Source organism: Thunnus thynnus, chromosome 3 (assembly GCF_963924715.1).
Source record: "Thunnus thynnus chromosome 3, fThuThy2.1, whole genome shotgun sequence".
In the NCBI taxonomy this organism is placed as follows: Eukaryota; Metazoa; Chordata; class Actinopteri; order Scombriformes; family Scombridae; genus Thunnus; species Thunnus thynnus.
This window is the reverse complement of record NC_089519.1, coordinates 28,537,186-28,549,011: the sequence shown is the minus strand read 5'-3', so window position 1 is coordinate 28,549,011 and position 11,826 is coordinate 28,537,186. Positions and strand designations below refer to the sequence as shown.

General features: G+C 44.5%; 1 protein-coding gene across 1 annotated transcript in view; it reads right to left on the bottom strand.

Moving 5' to 3' along the window:
* The window catches only part of myo15ab (myosin XVAb), a 52,920-nt gene that overhangs the window by 37,739 nt on the left and 3,355 nt on the right, over positions 1–11,826 (bottom strand). The window contains exons 2-13 of the mRNA XM_067585172.1: positions 11,273–11,410; positions 8,475–11,150; positions 5,251–7,491; positions 4,991–5,110; positions 4,549–4,866; positions 4,066–4,263; positions 3,692–3,933; positions 2,053–2,446; positions 1,639–1,721; positions 1,032–1,095; positions 797–906; positions 15–89 (exon numbers count right to left, since the gene is read on the bottom strand). Of these exons, the coding sequence (XP_067441273.1) occupies positions 15–89; positions 797–906; positions 1,032–1,095; positions 1,639–1,721; positions 2,053–2,446; positions 3,692–3,933; positions 4,066–4,263; positions 4,549–4,866; positions 4,991–5,110; positions 5,251–7,491; positions 8,475–11,093 (6,464 nt within the window). The 5' untranslated portion in view covers positions 11,094–11,150; positions 11,273–11,410. The remainder of the gene's footprint in view (positions 1–14; positions 90–796; positions 907–1,031; positions 1,096–1,638; positions 1,722–2,052; positions 2,447–3,691; positions 3,934–4,065; positions 4,264–4,548; positions 4,867–4,990; positions 5,111–5,250; positions 7,492–8,474; positions 11,151–11,272; positions 11,411–11,826) is intronic.

Below are 11,826 nucleotides of genomic sequence, written 5' to 3'. Positions count from 1 at the left end.
ACAGCATTTCATACCTGATCACAATACACTGGTCCTTTTTGGCATCCATCATGGTGGTATATGAGAAATTAGCAATGGCAAAAAGATGGCTGCAACACAACAAAACATTTTTAATGAACAAATGCATCCAGATGCATATTGGTTGCATAAGTGTGTGTTGTGTGTGTGTGTGTGTGTAGATGTGAAGTGGTAGTGAAATACATAACCAAACTCTACCTTGGCAACCAACCAATGGCAGTGTAATAGGAACCTCTTACTAACACCTGAGAGTGCTGGCATTTACACCTCTATTTACCACCATACTGTATCTCAGAACACAGTTTCGACACATGTAGACAGATGTAGTACAACAGTGCAATCACACACAGTCTCAACGGCAAAGTTAAAGGTTAGAGAGTTATGCTTATCTACTCTATTCAGCAATAAAAAGCATTCTGAGAGCTTATTCCTAAATATGTTATTTCAATTATAATAGAAAATGTTAAACTGAATCTGCATAAAAGTACATATGCTGACAATAATGAGATACATAAATCTGATTTTTTTCACTCAAATAAGTGCAGTAGTTCATGAGAAAATTGTGTAAATATTCCGAATCAGCAAAAAGAACTAATTACTTGTTCTTTGGCCAGCTTTCCACCAAATTTAACTGGAATCTGCTGACAAGATTTTCACATATCCTCTTAACAAACAATCTGGATTGAAAACATAACCTCCACCGAGGCGGTTAGGTTATGCTTAAGCTCATGGGCAAATAGCTTGGACACACATATACACACAAACTCCCAGGTCTTACGGAGGGTTGTCACTCAGGCCACAGCCCTCATATTGAAGTACCACGTCTGTGCCGTAAATGTTGAGCAGCTTGTAGGGGTTCACAGACACAAGGATGCTACCTATGTAGGTCTGTGTGGAGGGAAGAGAAAAAAAGAAAAAGACAGATAGTGGATACATGGATACAACTGGTATCTCCATGACTTTTAGATTGTATTTAAAAGTTATTTCAACTGCATATTAGAAATTAAGCATACATATACGAGTTCCTGGTCGTAGCGTTTCTTCAGGTTCATCAGAACTGTGGTCTCATTCAGCTCACTGAAATTAAACACACAGAAAATGGAGAGTACAGAGCACATACAGGATTCCCACACTCACTTTGGTTAATATGAATTACTTCTTAAGGGTTTTGAAAGGTCCTTCTCTGTGAAAATTGGTAAAATTCTGAGATAGAGGGATCTTTTTTTTTGAACAAGTCAAGAAATGATTTTGAAATAATGTCTTTGAAACTGCTGATTACTGAACACAAATATCTCATGAAGGGGTTTCCTTTGGATGTGAAGTCATGACTTTAAGATAAACATCTGCACGGGTGTTGCATTTACATTTTAATAAACTACTTAAATACTTAACATACTTAATGCTAGAGATCTCTTTCTGAAACCCCTACGTTTTCAATGATTTAAAAACCTTCAGGCATACTGGGAGACACACACAAAGTGAATTGCTGCTTGAAGAAACTGAAAGGATCTGCATTGAAATGACCTGTCATGGTCTACACTGGAGCATCAAAATGCCTGTAAGCCTGTGACATGAGTGAACAAGCTGTGAGGCTGTTTGTTAATATTGGATTGAGCTTACGGGAGCTGTGTCATGTCCTCCATTCCCTCTGCCCAGCGTTTCACCCTTTGGCCTGTTGTGGGCATGCTTAGGATAGAGTAGATCTGGACACACACACACACATACACACATTATGGTATGTAATTAGTCTAATACTGTCATGCAACATTGTAACAGCTTGAGGGATATAGTCATTGCTTGATGCAGAAATGATGTGAGATGACCAGAAATTCTCATATTTTTGTTTGTGAACTTTAGAGGAAAATGTTCATTGTTCAGCTTCCAGCTTTTACATGCTTCAGTATTATTCTTTGAATTGTGTCTATATCTCTGTACACTCATTCCTGTCCTAAATAGTTGTCTATAAAATGTAATAAAAAATTATAAAGAACTCCTCATCATCCAAAAAATGAATTTGTGAAGTTTGTTAGCTACCTTGTCATACCAGCTTTGACCAGGTACCCTCTCTCTGTCAGGAGTCCAGTCTGGATCCTGAGGCTGCCCATCCACAATTCGAGGTGAGGGTAAATATCCTTCCAACATGCCGTCTTCTCTGTACATGGACCACTTTGACAGATTCTGGACTGTCCCGTGTGGCAAAACTCTCTCAGCTGCCCAAACATCCTCTCCTCCTTCCCCTCCTCCTTGAGCATCCCTGGCCCAGTGGCCTGACTGTGGCCCGTAGGGAGGAACCACAGCATAGCAATTATCCGGACCCTGCAGTCCTGTTGGTGCCCTGTATGAGGCATAGCGAAGCTGCTGGTTTTGGATAGCATCACCCAGCTTCGGGTTGTGGAACCGTCGTGTGAGAAGAGAGCTATCTGGCAACCTGTGGAGCAAGGAATGGGTCTCTTCATTAAAGAACATGTAACACATGTTGTAAAATATTGACCAAAATATGCTGAATTGTGATATAATTGTGACGCAAATGGAAATTCATGAGTCTTTTCTATATATATCGTGTTTCCACCACAAGAACTTCACCAGGGACCCCGGTGGTCTACTGGTTGGGACATGTGCCACATGGCCACAGCAGTTCGATTATGACTGTGGACCATTGTTGGGTATCATACCCATCTCTGCCCTGTCTCTGTTTCCTGTCTTTCTCTGCACTTTCATCTTTCTTTCCTGTAGAATTGTGTACTCTAGTATCAATATTAGGAGGGGAGGACATTTCTAGATGTTTATTAATGTTAAAAACAAAGTTGCTGATTGGTTACTGCATGCCACATATCTGCAACGTCCCTGGTTCAATTCCAGCCAAACCTTTGTTGTATGTCATACCCATCTCTCTCCCCTTGTTTCCTGTCTGACACTTCACTATCCACTGTCCAATAAAGGCAAAAAGCCAAAAAATTATCTTCAATAAAAAACAAAACAAAGTTAGGCCTTGTTGTTGTCTTGGCAACTAAAAGAGCTTAATTCATAAAAGAGCACTAATAAAAAAGCAAGATAAAAAGAGAGGGAAAGTGTGAACGAGCTGTGTGAACGAGCTGTGTGCACAAGCAAAGAGAGAGAGGGAGCTCCAGTCAAAAGATGTAGGGAGTTTATGATAGAGAGAAAGCAGCCATGAGAGAACAAAGTGCGGGAACAAGAGAAATAAAACTTTATTTGCAGATAGTTTCATGGAGGTTATATACTAAAGCAAAAAAGAATTACCATCAAACTGTCGGCAGATCGTCTGCTTTGTAGACAGAGACTGTGGTGTTTTCAGTCTCATTTTCCTCCCTTACTGTATGTCTCCTTTTCATTCATTCATTACATCCAACTCAAACATCGGAGTCACACAGCACTAAATAACAACAGGACGACTTTGGGTTGTTGTTTTCTCATGTATGAAAATTTCAAATGCTGCTGTTATATACACAAAGAGGACTTTCAGTTCCTAGTTTAGTTTCTGAGTTTCGTTCCCAGAACTTTTTGTTGAAAATCCTTATGTGAATTTCATTCTTCATTGGCAAAAGTTAACGCCTTGCTTTCAGATTCATTTTTCAACAACAATTCTGTGCAACGCCTGGATAAACCTCTCAGGTAATTCTATATCCTAGTTTCCATTAATGGTGTTTTTCCTTACCTGTAACTGATGCCACGCATGTCCCCTTTCTGCAGTGCAGAGGTGAGGTTAGGGGCGGTGGGTTTGGGTACCCCTGACAGTACAGAGTTTTCCGACAGATGAAAAAGACCTGCAGAACGAAGTGCTTTGTTCTGTCTTAGAGCACCAGCAAGGTTTGGAGTGGAGGGCTCCTGACCAGGAATAACCAGGGAACCATCAGGGAGCTGGTATGATGCATTACGAATGTTTTGATTTGCAAGAGCCTGCAGGTGGCAGGAACAGGAAATCAGATTATTAAATGTTATTAAAGGCTGTTATGTTTAAATTAAAGGTGCCAATAAAACAGACTGGTAATGTAGACAAATTAAATTAAGGTAAACTAAACAGGTACACACTTTAGACAGATCAGGGGCGACTGGTTTCCTTGGGTCAATGATGATGGTTCCATCAGGCAGGGTGTAGGACACGCCCTTAAGGTAGGGGTTCTGCAGGGCGGCTGCCAGGTTGGGGGTCTTTGGTTTTCTTGGGTCAACTATAATAGTTCCATCTGGGAGGGTGAATGAAGCTCCTTTCAAGGCTGGGTTATCGAGTGCCTAAGTATTACAACAGCTGGGTTCAGGTAGGGTAAGCCAGAAAGGTTAAATAAGTGCAACTGAAACAAAGTCAATTAATCTTCAGTAGAATTAGAGAAGAAGCTTAGTACATTTTATTTCCAATAATAGCAAAACAAAAAATACATCGATTAGTGGAAACTATTTAAAATCCCTGTCCCTGTGCCCTTCTGAAAGAGTAATAGATCAACACACACACAAAAGTAACAGGTCATGTGAAAGTAAAGGGAAACATAAAAATCCAAAGAGTTTAAATGCATGGCTAACCTTTGCCAGGTTTGGAGACATGGGTAAATTGGGGTCACGAACTCCTTCTGGTAGGGTGAAGGAGGCATTTCGAAGGGCAGACTTTTGGAGGGCTTCAGACAGGTTTGGAGCGACAGGTTTCCATGGATCAATGATGATAGTACCGTCTGGTAGTGTGAACGATGCATTTTTCAGGTGAGGGTTCTGAAGTGCTGCTGTAAGGTTTGGGGACTTCTGTTTCTTGGGCTCAATCACAATGGTACCATCAGGGAGAGAAAAGGAGGCTTCACGCAGAGCTGGGTTGTTTAGGGCCTTAGCCAGGTCTGGGGAAATTGGTTGCTGCACAAGGAAGGAGAGCACTTTAACTTTAACTAATGCACGGTTATGGTAGGTAGCGAGAAGAGAGGAAATTACAATAAAAGGTGAATTCCATTAAAGTAAAGGATAAAGAGTTATTGGTTACCTGCTGTCTAGGGTCTATAATGGTGCCATCAGGAAGAGTATATGATGCAGTCTTGATACTCTCGTTCTGAAGAGCTCTGGAAAGGTTAGGAGACATAGGCTTCTGGGGCATACGTGGGTCCTGTGTGGGTGGGAGTGGGGAGTGATTTAGAGAGAGTACAATTGTAATAATGCAATTTTTATTGATATTGTTACATTGTATGTAGACAAACATACATATGAGGTTGCATAGTTATTTTGACATTCTCCTTTTATATCTACCCTGATAACTGATCCATCAGGCAAGGTGTACGAGGCTCCACGGACCTGCTCGTTTTGCAAGGCACGGCTGAGCATTGGGGAAGAACGTGAATCTGCATATGGTGACACGAAGGTTCCATCTGGAAGCCGGTACGATGCCTGCATCAACTGTGGGTTGTGTAGGGCACTTCCCAACATTGGTGAAGAGGGTGGTGGGGGCCCATAGGAGGGCCATCTAAATTGCGCAGGTGTCCGATAAGATGCATGGCGGAGGTTTGGGTTCTGTTGTAGTGCGCTGTGGACCTGAGGCCCAGTTGGTGCATAAGGGTTACGGCGTTGCATCATTGGAGATCTCAAAGATGTGACATTCTGCAAATCAGACCTGTACTGTAAAGCATCATGGAGCAGTGGTGCCGGGCCAGGCTCAGTGATATATTCATATGGAGTAACAACAGTTGGTCCATATGGTGAGCGGAGATGTGGAGTCTGATAAGAAGCCACACCCCTTAGTGCCGGACCATGTCTCATGGCTCCAGATAGCATTGGAGATGAGGGTACAGATGGGGCATATGGGGACTGAGGTCTTTGAAGAGGAGACACATAGGATGCTTCTCTTATTGCTTGGTTTTGCAGAGCTCCAGACAGCATTGGGGATGAAGGAGGCATAGGCTGTTCATACGGTGATATTGGCCTTTGCAAAGGAGAGACATAGGAGGCATCTCGTACAGCTTGATTCTGTAGAGCCCCAGACAACATGGGAGAGGAAGGGGCCATAGGCTGCTCATAAGGTGACATTGGTCTCTGCAGTGGGGAAACATAGGAAGCATCTCGAATAGCCTGGTTTTGCATTGCAGCAGAAAGCATAGGGGATGAGGGAACATGAGGGTCTGCATATTCGGTAGTCATACCTACCATCTGGGCTGCCTCTGGGCCAAGAGGAGAAGAGAAAGAGGCCTGTCGGATAGCCTGGTTCTGCAAAGCACCAGATAAATTGGGAGAAGAGGGGGCGACAAACTGATGAGATTGCTCAGTATAAGGATCAGCATAGGGGCCAGACACATACGTTTCTGATGCATAAGTGGTTGGATGAGCAGCTCGAGGGGGCAAGAGGGGTGAAGACTGACGAGAAAGTCGAGGAGAGAGGCGTGGGGATGCAGGATGTGGCATATGCTTAAGGGAGGGCTGTGGCGACACGGGAGGCCTCCTTCTCATAGACTGCTGGGCCATGAGGGGACGTCCTCGAGCCATGGGGCGAGGAGGAAATCGGCCAGATTCTCTCCTCCCCAGGGGAACACGGTGGACCATGTGAGGGGAGTGGAAAGGAGAGGAGAGGAGGGAGGAGTCCACTGTGAGAACAGAAGATCCATTGCTTCGTATGGAGGAGGGACGGAATGGACGCACATTCTGGGTGGGTGGGGGCACTGGACGTCCTCGGAGACCCATAGGGGAGGGCCGAACAGTACCTAAGGGAACATTTCCCCCCATCCTAGGCCTGGCCAATGGAGTGGGGTCCCTGAGCAGCCGAGTTGAGCGACGAGAGAGGGTAGGAGATGATGGGGCAGGCCTAGGCCCTGCAGGGGATAAACTGCGACGAGATGGGGAGGGAGAGGGAGATGGCCTTCTACTGAGGTGTGGAGAGAGAGGGGGAGATGCATGACCAGGGGAGTGGGGAGGGGAGGGTGGCCTATACATCTTTCTCCCACCAAATGGGCTGTGGGCAGGAGTGGGTGATGATGGGGGACTCCGCCTCCTTATGGAAGCACGGGGTGATGGGGGTGGAGAATGTTGCCTAATTGAGGCTCTTGGTGAAGGTGGTGGACTACGCCGAATCATGGAGGCTTGGGTAGAGAGAGAGGGTGAGGGTCCCCTTGCCAGGGGAGGCGGTGACCTCTGAGGTTGCATTCTACGACGGGTGATGGGGGAAGCCATGAGGGAGGAAGGAGGTGAAATCCCTCTTGACATGACAGAAGGGGGTCTTTGGGCATTAATGAACCCACTCCTCATGGATGGTTGTGGGGAGGGGCTTCGTCTCTGTGGAAGCATAGGGGAGGGTACTGGAGAAGCCATGGCAGAGGGATAGCGCTGCATCTGTGGGGAGGGCATGATGACAGAGCGGCGGGATGGAGTTGGAGAGGGCTGCAGGCGCCGGGCAGGAAGGGGGGACATATTTGCTTGCTTAATAATCATAGCAGTTGGAGTAGGGATTAATGGTGGGCCATAACCCTGTTGCTGTGAAATCACCATTGGGTCTGTCGTCATCTGCTGCTGGAAAAACACAACAAAAATTGTGTAAAATAAGTGGAGAATTTAAAGAGGAGAATGTAATCATTAACAATGATAAAAATGGGGTGGCACTACTGAAAATAATATTAAGATTGTAGTGAAAATTGTTATGGTATACCAATTAGAAATACTACCACCCTTATGTGCAGTTGGATACATCTGCTCTACAATTAACAGTTTTTGTTAAGTTCTGTTTTTACCAATTACTACAAAATCCAGTATTCATTGTGAAAACTACATTAAGTATACCCCCCACTCCACCCTAACATAGTACCTCTGTGTGGCTAATATTATTGCTAACATTTCTGTGGGAGCTCCGAAGACTGAAGTCTTGATGCTTGCATAAAATGTGATAGCATAGACATCAGTTCTATGGAGATGCCATCGCTGTCTCTCCAAGGTGGGACTGTGTAACTCAAGCTGGTGCTTAAAGCTGAAATTATGCTTCTCTGAAGATACATGTAAACATCTCTGTACAGTGAAGGGTATTATGGGCATGTTATAGGTGTTATAGGTTGTGGGGACTCGCAAAAGAGCCAATGTGCACACCTCCCAAATGTCAACAACTTCTCATATTGACCATAAAAGAAAGAGCCATGCAAAAGTGCACCGTGCAACCCCTGTGCACGTGCAGCCCACATGTAGCCCAGAGAAGCATAATTCCAGTTTAAGAGGCAGTAGAGGTGTGCTCTTCAGAATGCAACAGGATATTTTGTCTGATTTTCACATGTCCACCCCTCATTATGAATCAGATTGGAAATCAGCAGACTTGCTCCTCAATGACAGTTAACTAAATGTATTCTGATAAAACTTAAAAGCTTACTGAAAAATGTTTGTGCTATGTAGTTACAATACATAAATATATGCTTTCCATATATTTGATACCAGTTAGAGAACCAGTCAACCCTCTAAAAGAGTATGGATATTCAGAATCAATCATGAAACACCAAGGCTGGAATTACCTGGGGCGGCATCATTTCTGGATACATCTGTTGCTGGGGCGACATCAATTGCTGTGACATCATCTGCTCCTGTGGTGACATCATCGGTTGTGGCATCATCTGCTGTGGTGACATCATTTGCTGCGACATCATCTGCTCCTGTGGTGACATCATTGGCTGTGGCATCATCTGCTGTGGTGACATCATTTGCTGCGACATCATCTGTTGCTGTGGGGTCATTATCTGTTGTGGGGACATAATCTGTGATGGCATCATTTGGGGTGACATACTCTGTTCTTGTTGTAAAATCATCTGTTGCTGTGGTGACATTATCCGTGGTGGCATCATCATTTGTTCTTGAGGGGACATCATAGTTTCTTGTTGCAAAGACATCATCATTTGCTCTTGAGGAGACATCATCATTTGTTGTTGTGACAATGCCATTTGCTGCTGTGATGACATCATGGCAGCATCTTGACCTGGTGGAAAAGGCATCTGGTCTTCATACTGGATTTCTGACATGTCTTCAAACTCTGGATCAGGTGGCAAAGTAGGTGGAGGGGGCAGGGGCACATCTAGACGCTCTTTCCCAAATAGGCGCACTTGAGGTCTAGGAACTCTAAATGTCATCTCACCTCCCTGAACCCCGCCAGTACCATCCCCATATTGATCCAAGTGGTCTGCATACTGGTCCCCATATAGGCCCTGTACCTGATCCATCCCTTGCCCTCCAAAGCCAAAGACCTGCTGGCCTCCTTGTGGGAAACCAATGGCCTGCTGGGAGCTGTAGTCTTGGTAGGGCATGCCAGCATCACTATAGCTAAATTGATAGTCTGGTGGAAATCCGCCTTGCATCCCCATCGTTACTGCATAAGGATTCTCATAACCTGCCTGTCCGTTGTCATAGTAATCCCCTTGTCCATCATTATAGTAAACTCCTTGACCATTTGCATCATAATAACCCTGAGCCTGAGGGCCAAGAAATCCATCCATCTCTCCTTCATGCATATGGTCCCCACCCACCAGTGCATAGTAGTCCAGACCCTCGTCACCATACATTGCCATTGCCTGTTGTTGCTGGTAACCATAGTAATCAGCTTCCTGGTTGTTATAGTAGCCTTGGGCAGCGAAATAAGGGTCATAGTAGTCCCCCATGTCTTCATCATAGAGACCACCTTCATAATAGTCTGCATTTGGATCATAGACTCCTTCTTCTTCATAGTAACCCAGGTCCTGATAGTCTGCTCCACCTGCTCCATTGTCATAGTAACCAAAGTGACCCTGACTTTCATATGCTGCAGCTGCCTCATCTCCATAACCACCATAACCATCACCATAGCCTCCATAACCTTTCTGGCGGACTGAATGCCGCTGGTCATATCCATAAGCCTCCTCCCCATGCTCATACCCATCGTTATGGTAACCACGGAGATAACCTCTGGAGCTGGCTTGGCGGCTGTGTGCTCTACGTCCCCCCCAGCCATGGTGTCCCGAATTTCGACGCATTTTAGTGGACAGGAAGCGATTGGTCAGCCAATTAGTTGCTGCTGCGACCTTACCCAGCAACGAACTTCTGTTCTTGAAGCCATCAGTTCGGCCATCACCGTCCTTTTTTCCAAATAACCCTTTAAAGAAACCACCCTTCTTCTCCACTGAATCTCTTCCTCCTCCCAGACGAAGCAGCATATAGGTTGGCTTCTTCCCACCATTTGCTTCTGCCCTCTCTTTGGCCTCCTTCTCTTTTTTCCTCTTTTTGCTGGCCTTAAACCTCATCATGAATCGAGAGGTGTTCTTCAGCATTGACTTGCGGCGTTTCTTCTTAGCAAGTTTTTTTCTTCTCTTACCCAACCCAAGAAACAAACTGAATGTACTTTTTAGCTTCTTCCTGCTGTTCCTCCGCTTCTTGAAGCCGGAAAACTTCATGAACATCCTGGACATGTTCTTCAGACCTTTCTTTGGGATTTCCCTTATCGGAAGCTGCGGAGCCTCCTCTTTCTTCTTTCCTTTCTTCTTCTTTGGATCAGCATCAGATTTCCCTCCTTTATGATGGTGGCGGTGATCTTTGGATTTCTTTTTGGATTCAGCATAATCATAATCATCCTCCTCCTCCTCATCCTCTTCACCTTCATATTCCTCCTCCTCCTCATCTTCTTCAGAATCTTCCCCACGTCTAGACTTTCCCCCTTTCTTTCCTTTAGCCCCCTTGCCTCCTCGCCCCCTCCCTCTCCTGTCATCCTCTGAGTCTTCCTCCTCATCATCTTCTTCACTGAACTCTTCATCCTCTTCTTCATCACTCAGGAGCTCTTCATCTTCCTCCTCCTCAGATTCCACCTTCTTTCCCTTGCCTTTGTCTTTTCCTTTCTTTCCATCATCTTTCCCCTTAGGTGGTTCCTCCTTTCCCTTCTTCCCTCCTTTCTTATCATCCTTTCCACCTTTTTTATCATCCTTTCCACCTTTCTTATCATCCTTTCCACTTTTCTTATCATCCTTGCCAGCTTTCTTATCATCCTTGCCAGCTTTCTTGTCATCTTTTCCTCCCTTTTTGTCATCTTTTCCTTTCTTTTCCTCCTCTTTCTTTTTCTCTGGTTCAGGTTTTCCTCCCTTCTTCGCGTCCTTCTTGGGATCTTTCTTGCCGGGCATTTTGACAAGTAGCTAGGAACACACCATGCCCTCTCTTCAGGATGTAATGCTGTAAACCTTCAAACACACAAATACATAAATATTACATGTACGATGTATGGAGGGAAATGTTGTAGGAGTATGTTAACATGAAGAAAATATGATATGACATTTTAAGAAAATATGACTAGAAGTCTGACCTTTAAAAGATTCCTCAGTTTAGATATGCCTGGTTGAATTTGTGCCGGCAATATATGCAGGTTCAGTATCTGTGTGAGGACAGGTCCACCTGGCCAAAGCAGTACTACACTGCCCAAATCTGGTCCCCATGAAGGCTCCTGTAAAGACAAAAAGTACATAGCTACATTTCAGGAATCTTTTTTCCTACACTCACACTCACACACAAATATTGGCATACACACAATGAAACCAGGTAATCAAGTCTAAACTTTGATCTTCATATCACTTTCCCATTCAGTAACTGTACTAAAATGTATTAACTATTAAGTCCATGACACTGTTTTAGCACCACAACTTGGTTAGAAATCTTTAAACTCTACCCATAGATCTCCAATGTCTGCCCAGTGTTCTTTAACTATTAGACCTTTAACCCTAGTTTGCTATTTTAGACCCAGAGGTGTCCAGAAATTTTTACATAGAAATCTCCTATCCCCCTCTGGCTCCTACACAGTGATGTACAATAACCATCCATAGATGTCCAGCTCTGCATGTGACCTCCAAGGTCAAAGGGTTC